Source organism: Diaporthe batatas (assembly GCF_019321695.1).
Source record: "Diaporthe batatas strain CRI 302-4 chromosome Unknown Contig00005, whole genome shotgun sequence".
Taxonomy (NCBI): Eukaryota; Fungi; Ascomycota; class Sordariomycetes; order Diaporthales; family Diaporthaceae; genus Diaporthe; species Diaporthe batatas.
In genome coordinates this window covers 754,494-765,916 of record NW_025408552.1, presented here as the reverse complement: position 1 = coordinate 765,916, position 11,423 = coordinate 754,494, and the positions used below count along the sequence as shown (strand labels likewise).

The 11,423-nt window shown below is 54.9% G+C and overlaps 4 protein-coding genes across 4 annotated transcripts; 2 read left to right on the top strand and 2 right to left on the bottom strand.

The window, feature by feature from the left end:
* Positions 1-21: 21 nt before the first annotated feature.
* On the top strand, positions 22-638 carry KVR01_004942 (uncharacterized protein; the record flags this gene model as incomplete). Its single annotated transcript, XM_044786592.1, has 3 exons — positions 22-24; positions 121-273; positions 351-638. 3 exons carry the CDS (start codon positions 22-24, stop codon positions 636-638), a joined length of 444 nt encoding a protein of 147 aa, XP_044645387.1.
* A 169-nt stretch (positions 639-807) lies between these two features.
* KVR01_005195 (RNA-binding ribosome biosynthesis protein MAK21) lies at positions 808-4,177 on the bottom strand (the record flags this gene model as incomplete). Its single annotated transcript, XM_044794056.1, has 2 exons — positions 3,353-4,177; positions 808-3,291 (listed from the first exon to the last, which is right to left on the bottom strand). Exons 1-2 carry the CDS (start codon positions 4,028-4,030, stop codon positions 808-810), a joined length of 3,162 nt encoding a protein of 1,053 aa, XP_044645640.1. The 5' UTR covers positions 4,031-4,177.
* A 167-nt stretch (positions 4,178-4,344) lies between these two features.
* KVR01_005117 (uncharacterized protein) lies at positions 4,345-6,692 on the top strand. Its single transcript, XM_044783221.1, has 6 exons — positions 4,345-4,647; positions 4,710-4,750; positions 4,803-4,893; positions 4,960-5,042; positions 5,099-5,228; positions 5,288-6,692. The coding sequence occupies exons 1-6, from the start codon at positions 4,458-4,460 to the stop codon at positions 6,586-6,588; spliced, it is 1,836 nt and encodes a 611-aa protein (XP_044645562.1). The 5' UTR covers positions 4,345-4,457; the 3' UTR covers positions 6,589-6,692.
* Positions 6,693-7,148: 456 nt separating this feature from the next.
* Positions 7,149-10,682, bottom strand: KVR01_005269 (uncharacterized protein). The gene is made up of 5 exons (XM_044787390.1): positions 10,423-10,682; positions 10,248-10,302; positions 8,147-10,165; positions 7,793-8,084; positions 7,149-7,734 (listed from the first exon to the last, which is right to left on the bottom strand). The coding sequence occupies exons 1-5, from the start codon at positions 10,423-10,425 to the stop codon at positions 7,281-7,283; spliced, it is 2,823 nt and encodes a 940-aa protein (XP_044645714.1). The 5' UTR covers positions 10,426-10,682; the 3' UTR covers positions 7,149-7,280.
* Between the last annotated feature and the right edge of the window lie 741 nt (positions 10,683-11,423).

Sequence of the window (11,423 nt, the reverse complement as noted above, 5' to 3'; positions counted from 1 at the left end):
CATCGCAATCCTGAATTCAAAATGGTATGCATCTCACATGTCACAAGCTGAACCCTGGCTGGGCTCCCAGACACCACGGACAAGTGCAAAAAGCTAATTCACACACACACACACACATAGGCCACCGCTGAGACCGTCGACCTCTCCCCCCCTCACGCTCCCAAGGACGAGTCCATCAAGTCCTTCAAGGAGCTGGAGCACACCCTCAAGAAGGAGCTTGTCCACCTCCGCCATGAGCACGACAAGCACGAGAAGGAGTACTTCCAGGCCGTCGTAAGTATATCCCCGCCTCCACCCCACCTCATCATGCGACATACCCCTGGCCATTGCTCACCACCCCCCGCGTCTAGGCCCATCTGAGTGACCACGAACTCACGAGCTTCACCCTCGAGAACTTCGAGGAGGTCCGCGTCGGCATGTCGGCCTATGGCTATCACCTCTTCGGCCGCGTGAGGATCCCTGAGCTGCCAGCGGACGGCCCCTGCTACATCTTCTTCCGCTGCTTCGACACGGGCAAGGATGAGGAGGCCAAGTTTCACAGCTTCCATACCGAGGAGGCTGAGGACACGGAGAATGGCGGCAAGAAGTACCGCGCCATCTTCACCAAGGATGATCCCCTTGAGTGGTTCAATGAGTAAACCCAACCCAGGTGTGCTGGTCTCGCCCTCCTATTGCGCTGAATGAATAGTCAAGTCAAACACGCCTGAGTGTTTATGAATGTGAATATGAATTGATACCCTTATGGGCCAAGCAATGCTTTTGATGCAGTCAAATCGTGACATTGATATCCGCACCATGACCGTCCCACTACTCCTCGTCATCCTCCTGCCCCAGGAGCGCCGCGTAGTCGTCGGCCGTGGCGAACATGGGCAGCTTCTTCAGCTCGCGCTTCCTCATCCTGCCCTTGCTATCCTTGCCCTTCTTTCCGGCAGGCTCTTCGTCGCTCTCCTCGACAAGATCGGCACCGTTGACCCAGCCGTCTTCCTCCCCTGGCATATCGCCCTCGCCAAACTCTACACCCTCACCGCCCGAATCCATTTCCTCGTCCTCATCATCGTCGTCCGACATGTCCTCAAGCAACGAGCCGAGGTCATCCTCATCGTCGCTGCCCATGTCCAGGTCGACATCGTCCTCATCCTCCCCACCAACCTCGGGCCGCGAGTTGATGAGAGCATCCCAGATCTCCTCCTCGTCAGCCTCCTCCTCATCCTCCCCACCTGCGGCGGCCTTCTTGGACTTCTTGCCCTTCTCCGCCTGCCCAGCCTTGCCGATCTGAGAGAAGTACGTGTGGAAGAAGACATCCTCCGCCGCAACGTCCTGCTGCTTCATGTTCCAGAACGCAGCCGAGTTCACAGTGGGCTGCTGCTTGGCGCTCGACTTGCCGGGCACGACAACATGCGCCGAGCTGCCTGCTGCGAGCACCGGCTGCATGATCGAGCCACCACGCTTGCTGTCCGCGGCCTTAGGGTTCTTGTAGACGAACTTGTCCAGGAAGTGCATGAGCGTGTGGTTGGCAAGTTCTGGCTTGGGCAGGGTTTTCTGCCGCACGAGGAGGTTCGCCGCGAAGACGGATACAGATGGGTGAAAATGCGTGAAGTAGGGCACAACCTCCCACAGGCAGCTCTTGTCGGCATTGCTGTACTGCGGGTCTCTTTTGCGTCCATCGTACACGGGCGTCTTCCTCTGGGTCGTATCGGCAGTCGGGACGTCTCCGTCCTGCCCCTCTTCAGGGGCATCCCTATACACTTCCTCCTCATCGGCGTCCGCTTCTGGTTCATTCAGGAGTGTCTTGAGATCTGGGAACTTGTCCTCCAGTTGTGCTACGAGGAACAATATTCCGCAGACAAACGAAGGTTGGTGAAGATAGCAGATTTGCAGCATTCGCTTGACGAAGGCCTTGACACGGCGGACATCAATGTCGTTGTTCAGTGACCGATAGAGAAGGTTGAGGTAATCCGCCTGCTTGGATGAGTGAATAAGCCGGGGGTCCAATAGGGATTCATATAGGGTCCTATAGAACCGATCCGTGGCGATTTGCTTGGTGATTGAGAGCTGCTGTACCAGCTTGAGCGCTTGAATGCTGGTGTTGAAGTTGGCAGAGTGTGTGATGCGGAACAGAGTATCGAGATGCTTTTCTAATGTCTCCTCATCCGCAGTGCAGAAGGGCACGGCACGATTGACACCCGTCAGTATGGCAGAGACCAGCTTTTCTGCAGTCTCCGTGTCTGGCACATCGGCGACTTTGACAGGAGCCGTCTTGGCCTGGCCCTTCTTGGAGACCGGTTCTTTGTTGGGACCGGTCGCTTTTTGGTCTTTCTTCGTGTCAGGAGAACCAGATTGGCCCAGAGCTCCCATCTTGAGCAGGGCCACGAAAAGATCGAAGTATATCCTGACCAGTGTATCCGCAATCTGCGGCTCCTTGTTGCTCAGGATTGTCTGGTTGAGGGTGATGATGGCGTAGTACTTTGTCCGGATAGTCTGACCTGGACGAAGGAGGGCTTCCTGCTCGATGGTACTGATGACAATAGGCTTCATTCCTGGATGGATCAGAAGGAGTTGTAATAGGAGATATGATGCCCTGGAAGCGATCTTGCGCTCCCGATCTCCAAGCTTATTTACCAGCAAGCGCATCAGATTGGCCTCTTGCTCGGGCTTCTCTTTCAAAAGCCCGTATATGTAGTCAAGCGACCTTTGCCTGGTGTACTCAATCTCGTCCGCAGACCAGAGTTCCAGAAGCTGGATGATTTTGAAATAGGTGTCTTTCAACCAGTCTTCGTATGCCCACATGATCAGATGCTCCTTGGTGATCTTCCCAGGCAGCGGCTTCTCGGGTTTCCAAGCCGTAACAGAGTGTTTCTGCAAAGTTCCAAGGAGTCCTGGCTGCAAACGGAATAGGCGCAGGCGCCGGTCGTTGGGCAAGACCACACCGTTTCCGAGGAGATCGACCAAAGCGCCGAGGGCGGCGATGGCCTGATCACGGCTCTTCTTCCCTGCTAGATTCATCAAGTTCTCCAACGCCTTGATGTTATGTACTGGGGACTCCTGAACTGCCAGAGTCAGGGCAGACACCTTATCCGACATGGTACCCGAAGTCATGATGGTGTGCATGAACTTCCGAGTTGACGATGCCGCCACGGAAGTGTTGTACGCAGCCGCATCAGTCTCCATCAGGGTCTTGGCGTATTCGTGCAGGCTGTTGATCGTTGACGAGAAATTCCGGATATCATCTTCTGAAGGAGCTGGAAGTTTGTCCTGGCCGATAGCGTGCCAATCAGGCCTTGGCTCGAATATCTGCTACGAGTTAGTCGCGGGTGCTTGGCTGCTTCGTCTGTCCAGGATGGCGCATACTGACCAACTTACCAGCTGCGGAGCGACTTTGCTTCTCAACAGCCGGTGCTTTTGTCTCTTCTTCTTCTTCTTCTTCTTCTTCTTCTTGTTGTTCTGGCTCATCTTCGTCTTCCCAGTCATCTCCTTCCGCATCTCCTTCCTCCTCCTCGTCTACTTCTGACTCCTTTTCGACTTGTTCTTCCTCGTCGTCGGTGGCGGCGTCTTCGTCCCGGACCTTCTCGAAGCCAAGACCGGCGGCGAATTTCGCCAGTTCCTTCTTCAGCGCCTTGTCCATCTCTGCGGGAGCCTCCTTTGGCTTTGACTGCTGGCCTTCCTCGACATCGGAATCGACGCCAGCAATAATGTCCAAATCATCCTCGTCCCCACCAAGAGCCAAAATCTCCTCTAGTAGCTCGGCCTTCTTGTCTTTGGGTGTCTTCCCCTCCTTTGCGCTCTTCTTTGATGGCTTGGCAGGCCTGCTCTTGGATTCTTGGGCTTGCCTCTTGTTTGGGGTCGCATCTTTGGCGTCGTTCTCGTTGCGCTTTCTCTTTGTAGGGCGCTCGTCCTTCTGCTGATCCTTGGGCTTCGGTTTGGGCTTGGGGTTGGCCAGGTCTGTTTCGATCTTGGCTGTCAACTTGGACAGGGCCGCTTCGTCAAACGCAGGCTTCGCCCCGTTCTGAGCCTTGGTTCTCTTCTTCCCCATTGTCGTGTCGGTCTGAAATGTTCCTTTGGAATGGAGTTGGTAGCCACGAGTTTGTGTGTGTGGAATTGTACCGTTCTCCAAAGGACCAACAGGAAGACGTGAGCATGTACAGAAACGGTGTCGCTGCACAGTGATCGTAGCCCTCTGTCGGTCTGGCGATGCGAAGTTTTGGGAAATTTCTGGCCCGCCGCAAGCCCGTCCAACTTTATTGTGGGGCACCTGCCGCTTTGGACAGGGGTAGCTTGATAAGAGTCCTGGACCCTGAGATAGAAACAACTCATGTTCAGGTTGACATCTTGAACTCTTCAAAGGATGTCTCCACCAGTACTTTCCTCAGTCCCTCTTTCATTACATGGATGAATAGAAGTGAATGTTTTGATGACCAATTGAGGGGCAGTGTTGATTTGAAGGTGCTTCTTTTCCGACGATGCCGCATGGCGTGAGGCTGGTCACGGCGCGACCGACACTGACGCAGAGAAACGGCTTGACATGGCAGAGATGGCGATCGCAAAGCAGAGCCCCATTGGTCCACCTTCAGAGACTTCATGTTGATGGAAGAGTGCGGTTGTCGAATGAGTGGGCCCCATCGGGAGGCATAGCCGCAAGTGAGAACGAAGGTATGCCTTGGGCCACTGTCACTGCCAGCTTCATGGGCCATGAAAATAGTAACACCACTCAGATTCGCATTCAAAATTAATCCGTGCTGGATTTCTGCGACAGGTTGCAGCCCACCTCGTATGTGCGTATAGGGCGGTGGCTCACGATGCGATAGTCTCATTCCGGCATTTTCCACCTTCTACCTCTTGGGCTTAGAGTACATGACAAGGTTGTCAGTCTCGTTGATCGCTACATGCGCGGCCTAGGTATGTGCACAGGGGCTCGCAAAACGCACTGTTTCGCTTGACAGGACTCTGACAGAGTTTATTCAGGAGCATCACGAGTCCAGCTATCAACAATATCATCCGAGGCCCTGTGGGAGCAGAGTGGCCGCCTAAGCAAGATCGGCTCTGAGGCATGCTGCTCCAAAATATGGTCCTGTCTATTTGATATCCTCTAACAAGGCTCCAGCTTTTCCGGTTCAGCGATCGAAAAGAAGGGAAGTATCTGCTGGCACCTACCCACGAAGAAGAGATCACAGCCCTGGTGGCCCGCTCTGCAAAGTCATACAAACACCTGCCCTTGAGGCTGTACCAAATAAGTGAGACCTGGGCCTTGACAATTCTTGTCTACATATTTGCATGCCTAACCATACACCAGCGCAGAAGTACCGAGATGAGCTGCGCCCTCGTCAAGGCCTTCTTCGAGGCCGCGAGTTCTACATGAAGGACTTGTACACATTTGACTACTCCAACGAAGCGGCACTGGAGACCTACGAGGAAGTACGGAAGGCTTATTCGCAGATATTCATACAAGAGATGAAGCTCCCCGTGCTCGTGGCCCAGGCGAGCTCTGGCGACATGGGCGGCAGCTTGAGCCATGAATATCATATCGCCACCGCGCTCGGCGAGGATCATGTTATGAGCTGCCACAGCTGCGGCTACGTTGCCAACGAGGAGCTGGCTGAGAGCCGTCCGGCCGCCGCCGTCTTCGTGGACGGTGCCTGCCACCCGAAAGCATGGCATGGGGTTTCCAAGGACCGCAAGACCCTCGTGCGGGTCTGGTTCAACTCTGACCAGTTTTCCGCGGAGGACATCAGCACCCACGCCGTGAAGCAGGCTTTCCCCGACCTCGATTCTGGGGTCGAGGATCCCGAGCCATTCTGGGCTGCCGCGATCAAGGAGTTCACGGCCGGCCAGGACTCCCAGGTCCGCGTCGTCAACCTATTCGACGACAGGCTGCCCAAGGAAATGAGGTCACAACCGACTCTCGACGAGAACGACCCTGCCGACCTGAAGCGCGTCCCAGTAGTCAACCACGAACAAAGCATCCCCAACCCCTTTCGCATCAAAGAAGGCGACGCGTGCCCCCATTGCGACGACGGCAAGCTCAAGGTGCAGAAGGCTATTGAGCTGGGCCACACCTTCCACCTCGGGACGCGGTACTCGGAGCCTCTCGGCGCGAGCGTCAGCGTGCCCGCCCGGCTGCTGCCCGAGAACAGCGGCAGCCAGCAGGCCGGCGGAGACGAAACCACCATGGTGCATATTCAGATGGGCTGCCACGGCATCGGGATATCGCGCATCATCGGAGCGGTGGCGGACCACCTCGCCGACGAGAGGGGCCTCAATTGGCCGCGCGTCATCGCGCCGTACCAGGTCGTGGTCATCTTCCATACCAAGGACACGAAGCTTGCGGGCGACGCGGCGGACGTGTACGACCAGCTGGTAGCCGGCGGACGGGAGCATGATGTCGATGCCATCATCGATGACCGCCAGGATGCCAGCTTGGGGTGGAAACTGAAGGATGCCGACCTCGTTGGGTATCCTGTGATCGTGGTACTCGGTAGGGAATGGAAGGCGTCTGGGCGGGTAGAAGTGCAGTGTAGGAGGCTCGGTCATAAAGACTTGGTGCCGCTCGAGAGCCTGAGGTCTCATGTGGAAGGGCTCCTGCGTGAGCTCTAGATGGTTCATTTGGGGGTTGATGGACAACCCCAGCTTATAAAATATCCACGTAAAGCCATATAACAGCATAGGCGAACCAAACTCAATATACTCACTCCTACCAGGTCGCTGACGAGTTTTGTGACTGTTGTAGGGTTTCAAATACTGGAAGCTTGCTTGAAGCCGCTGTGAAACTTCCAGGCGCAAAGCAGCATCGTCGAGTATACGGCACAAATTGATGAATTTGATTTGCAGAGAGTGAACACCGGTCAGATTTCTGATGCCGCGTTGGTTGAGGCTCAACATTATCCAGTCACTTGACCGATTTGCTCTGATTTGCCTCTGGTCAATAACAGAGGATTCACCAGCACATGACATTTGATGGCTCTATTGTTTCTTGAGATTTGTGATCACACATCGCTTGAGCTTGAAGGGCCAGCTAATGCGACGCCCACTATAAGTCATAAATCTAGGAGAATCTTTCGCTACAGCCTCTTGACGTGGAAACGTTCTTGCTCAAAAGCCCAGCATCATTGAGTGGAAGAGTTAATGGGACTTCATAGGCAACGCCTTCCCCAGTCTTTCTAGGTATCATCATTATGAATTCTTTTGCTTCATCCCTATCCTGTGGCTCAACGCCAAATCAATAAGTGTACATTTGCGCCGCCTCAGGCCGATCCTTTTTTGTCTCGCCATGCAATGCTATCACATCCTCAAGAGGGAGGCTTCACCGTCCACAGCTCCCTCGACCATCCCATCTCGCGCATCTTCTTGGCGCTCGTGTGTGTTCCCTTCTTGTGGTCGGCAGATTGAATCGCCAGCGCCTTGCTGCACGACGCGAACGCTTCGACAAGTTCCTTCATGCGTCCCGTCTTCACCAACAGGGCGGCGATATCTGAGTCATTGCCCGCGATGGTTGCTGCCAGCTCCATCGCCTCGAGCATGTTGTCACGGGTGAGGGTACCGCCGGTGTACTGCAGAGCGGCCACAAACGCGATAATAGTCTCTGGAAGATATGTCTCCCGCAACTGTGTGAAATCTTCGTCCTTGGTGTTTGTTTCCACCAGCCAGCCCTTGAGGATTGGCTTCATGCCGGTCTTTGCCGTGCGAATGGCCGTTCCGAGATTTTCGAAGTACTCCCTGTTGGGCGGGTTGCTCGTCTCAGGCCTAGGTTTGATTAGTACTCTTTTAATATGACAAAGCCCGGGGGGTCAAGATGACTTACTCCTGAGCAAGCTGTGCCAAGGTTCCCACCGTCTCGATACCATCGAGGGCCATAACAAAACTCTGAAGCTCCCACATATTCTTGATGGCCAAAGCCAGCCTTGTCTGAGTTACGCCGAGATCTTCGACTTCGTCTTCTTGGACTTCTCCCAGGAGCGCATGCTCATTAGTCAGGAGATCTTGGACGAAGTCCTCCACCGAGCCGGCGATATCTCGGTTCGCCAAAACCTGGACAAGATCCTCTACTCTCACTCTCTCGTAAAAGTCGCGAGCGGCTCCCAAGTGTTTGTGCTCTAAGATGACTGTTAGTGCCGCGTCTGGCAGGGAAGGAAGAAAGAACGGGTTGCGAACTCACTCAAGAAATACTTGTAAATCTTAACACCGAACTCGCAGGCCTCGAGGAGGTTACCCTCGCCAGCAAACAGCCACTCCATGGATCGGATCAAATTCTCATGCACTACCTCGTTTCGCCCGTCATCACCTATGAAGTCCGGTACGATGCCACGGCCGTCGAGAAGTTGTGGCGCGCTATGCTTAAGAATCCGGAACTCGCTCCTGGCAGGGCCATCCTGGGAATCCTCAAGCTGTTTGAGGAAGTGTTGTGGCTGTTCCCGAAGGAACGTCTTGATATCCATGCCAACCCTTCGGATTTGGTTGAGCAGCGCCAGCTGTTCCTCTCGATCCCTCACGTGGATGATGTTCAGACTCAAGGTCTCGTATTGCCGGCTTTCAGAAAGTTGAGCACAATAGAGGGGAATCAAAAGCTCGAGCTGTGCGAGGCGCAGGAAGCTGACGTATGCCGCGATGGCATGCTCCCCGACGATACGGCGGCCTGGTAGGAAGTCCTTGCCTCTCTGAGCGATAGACTCTAGGGCGTTGATCATAATAACGACGTGTGTGATGACTCGCAGTCCGTCGTGTTCTGACATCTTGTTGTATTTCAGGATGTTGCCTTCTGAGGAGCCATACCCGTAATCTGGGATCAGGTACGACTTTCCTTCCTGGTTGGCTTCGGCGGACAATGCAAGACCCTGTTGGTATATGTAGGAATCAAGCGTGTTGGCGATGATGGCTCCTTGCAGTGCTTTGGCAGCTGTGTTGGCCTCTTTGTTGATCTGCTTGAAATGGGAATCTTCTGACTCGAGTTGGCTGATCAACTTTCTGGCAATGTTTGGACCTTCGCCGAGGTATTGTACAGCATCAAAGGAGGGCAAGAACTGTGAGGATGCGAGACCTGAGCGACACTCCTTGATCAGGTATGAATCGAATTGCGTCCGGAGAAGCGCGTTGTAGTGTGCAAAAACGTAGTCATCCCAAGTCTTGCACACAGCAAGCACGCTCTCGATGTCGCCAGAGAGTATGCCATAGGTCGCTCGCTCCCAGTCGTCTGTGCCGCCAGATTTCACCAGAGCGTAGCACATGCGCCTCCACAGGATGAAAGAGGGCAGGTTGAAATCCGGCAAGTCCTCGTCACCCAGTGTTGCTAATGGCAGTGCGGAAATTGTTGCCGCCCGCCACACCTCTGTCCTCTCCAAGCACCAGTCGCGGATCTCATCCAAGGTAGCTCCCCTCCGCAGGAGATGGTAGCAGCCGACCCAGATTGCCCTCTCGAAATATCCATCGTGTGGCTCCAGCTTCCGGCCCTGTCTCGTCGTGGCATCCGGATCCAGCTGGGTGACGTAGGAAAAGTCGGACATAGTTGAGCCGGGTTCGAGAACGTGGGGAATAACGTTGACACTCTTGTGCAGCTTTATTGCCTCCCGGGTGTGTAGCCAGCCATGCGCCACGAGGTCCCCCCTGTCTGCCTTTTGCTGGAACTCGTGGACAAGCTCGTCGATATCCGGGCCGGTGCTTGCGGTGGACTGCAGCCACTCCAGAACAGCCTTACGTTCCTGAGCCACCGAGTCCGACAGGATGAACTCGTCCCAGTATTCCTTGCGTGATTGCGGAGCGGGGTTCGATCTGGGTGGCTTGGCCGTAGGGTCTGGGTGTCGCAGTGGTAGTAGGCGGGACAAGAGCCCCCAGGTATGTGCCTCTGACGACCATTTGGCGGCCTCGTCGACGTCGTCGACGCGTTCGGGGCCATCTGCCTCGTCCATTTCCAAGTCGTTGGCGTCGTCGCTGGACTGGTTGGGGTCCCATCCCCGGCTTCTGGCCAGCTTTTCCAGCCGCCGTCGCTCAGCCAGCACAGACGCCTTTTCTTGTGTGTAGTCATTGTAGCGGGCGACAAGTTTGAGTATGCGCTCGCGTTTCTGGTCGGGTGTCGCGTGGGTCAGGCCGCACTCGTCCAGCCATCTTCCAAACTCCTCTACCTCGGGTCCAGCTTGGATGCGGCTCTGCCGGTACGTGTCTTCGAGGCGAGCCATATCCTCATCTAACATTTTGCGCGTCGTCAGTCAAGGCCCAGGGACAAGCGGGCATGGGCGCGCCGTCATGCCTGTGTTGGTCGAACAAACCTTCGTCGCTGTCGTACCCGTAAATCAGACTACGACGCTTGGGAGAGAGGAAGTCCTAGCAAGCAGGTGTGTGTGTGAGCCACCAAAACTTAATCGGGAGGCAGGTTCCACTGCTCCTGGGCCTCCAAGCTTTTGATAAGCTTGCAGCTTGTGCACTGCACGCGGTAGTACGTACCATGGTGGAGGGTCCTAGCAGGGCGCTGATCTGATTGGCGTTGGGTCGAATGGGCCCGCAGAAAGCTGAGCGCGTTTGTTTTGGGCGCTGTGAGGTGAATGGAGCGGCCGCGACTGCATGTGTGCCCCTATCCAAGCTCCATCCACGATGTCTGTGGGACAGGGAAACGGAGTTGACGTGGGCGAATCTGGGAATGCGCCTGAATACAGCAGCCAACAACGCGAAGGGAAGTCGCGGATCAGAGACAAGGGTCAGTCAGCTTTGTACCCAGGTACTGAAGTTTTTAGCGCAAGTCTCCCTCCCTTGCTCCTGACCCTTCTGTATTAATGGTCTACCAACAGAAGTGGCATGCATACTCCCAGGACGTCCTCACGACGGGACTGCCTGCGTAGGATGAATTGAAGTACTATAAACGCCTCCTCTAAAGCATCTCGTTCGCTGCATTTTCTCTAGCCGACAACTCGCTCTTGAGAGCTACCCGCATCCCGTTTATAAGACAGGATCCAATATGATCGATAGCCTTACCCTGTCACCTCCTGTACTGTGTAATAAGCGACCAATGCTGGACGGGACAGACCACTCACTCCACAGCAAATCGCCGAGGCAACAGTGACTATGGCGAACGTCCCATCGTACTCGGCAGCTGCTGCACGCTCCCAGCCTTACCAGACGCACCACATCCTTTGCAGTGATTTGATCAAACTGGGCCTGCAAGAAGCCTGACTCTCATAAACAAGTGGCGCCCCGCCTTTCAACGTATGGATCTTTCATATGTAGGAATTGTTGCTCATGGAGTATTACCCCAGGCTTGCTAGATGAATTCCCTGGCGACTTTCATGACAGCGGCACAAACATCTAGAACCAATCAATGGATTGGTCCGAGCCAACATTGAATACGTGAGGGCAGCAGCAAGAAGACCTTGACTTGGTTTAGTTTAGCAAATGGAACTTGAGCTTGCGCCCAGACAGGTCTCGTCTTGCAAGTGAATCGCAGTGATGAG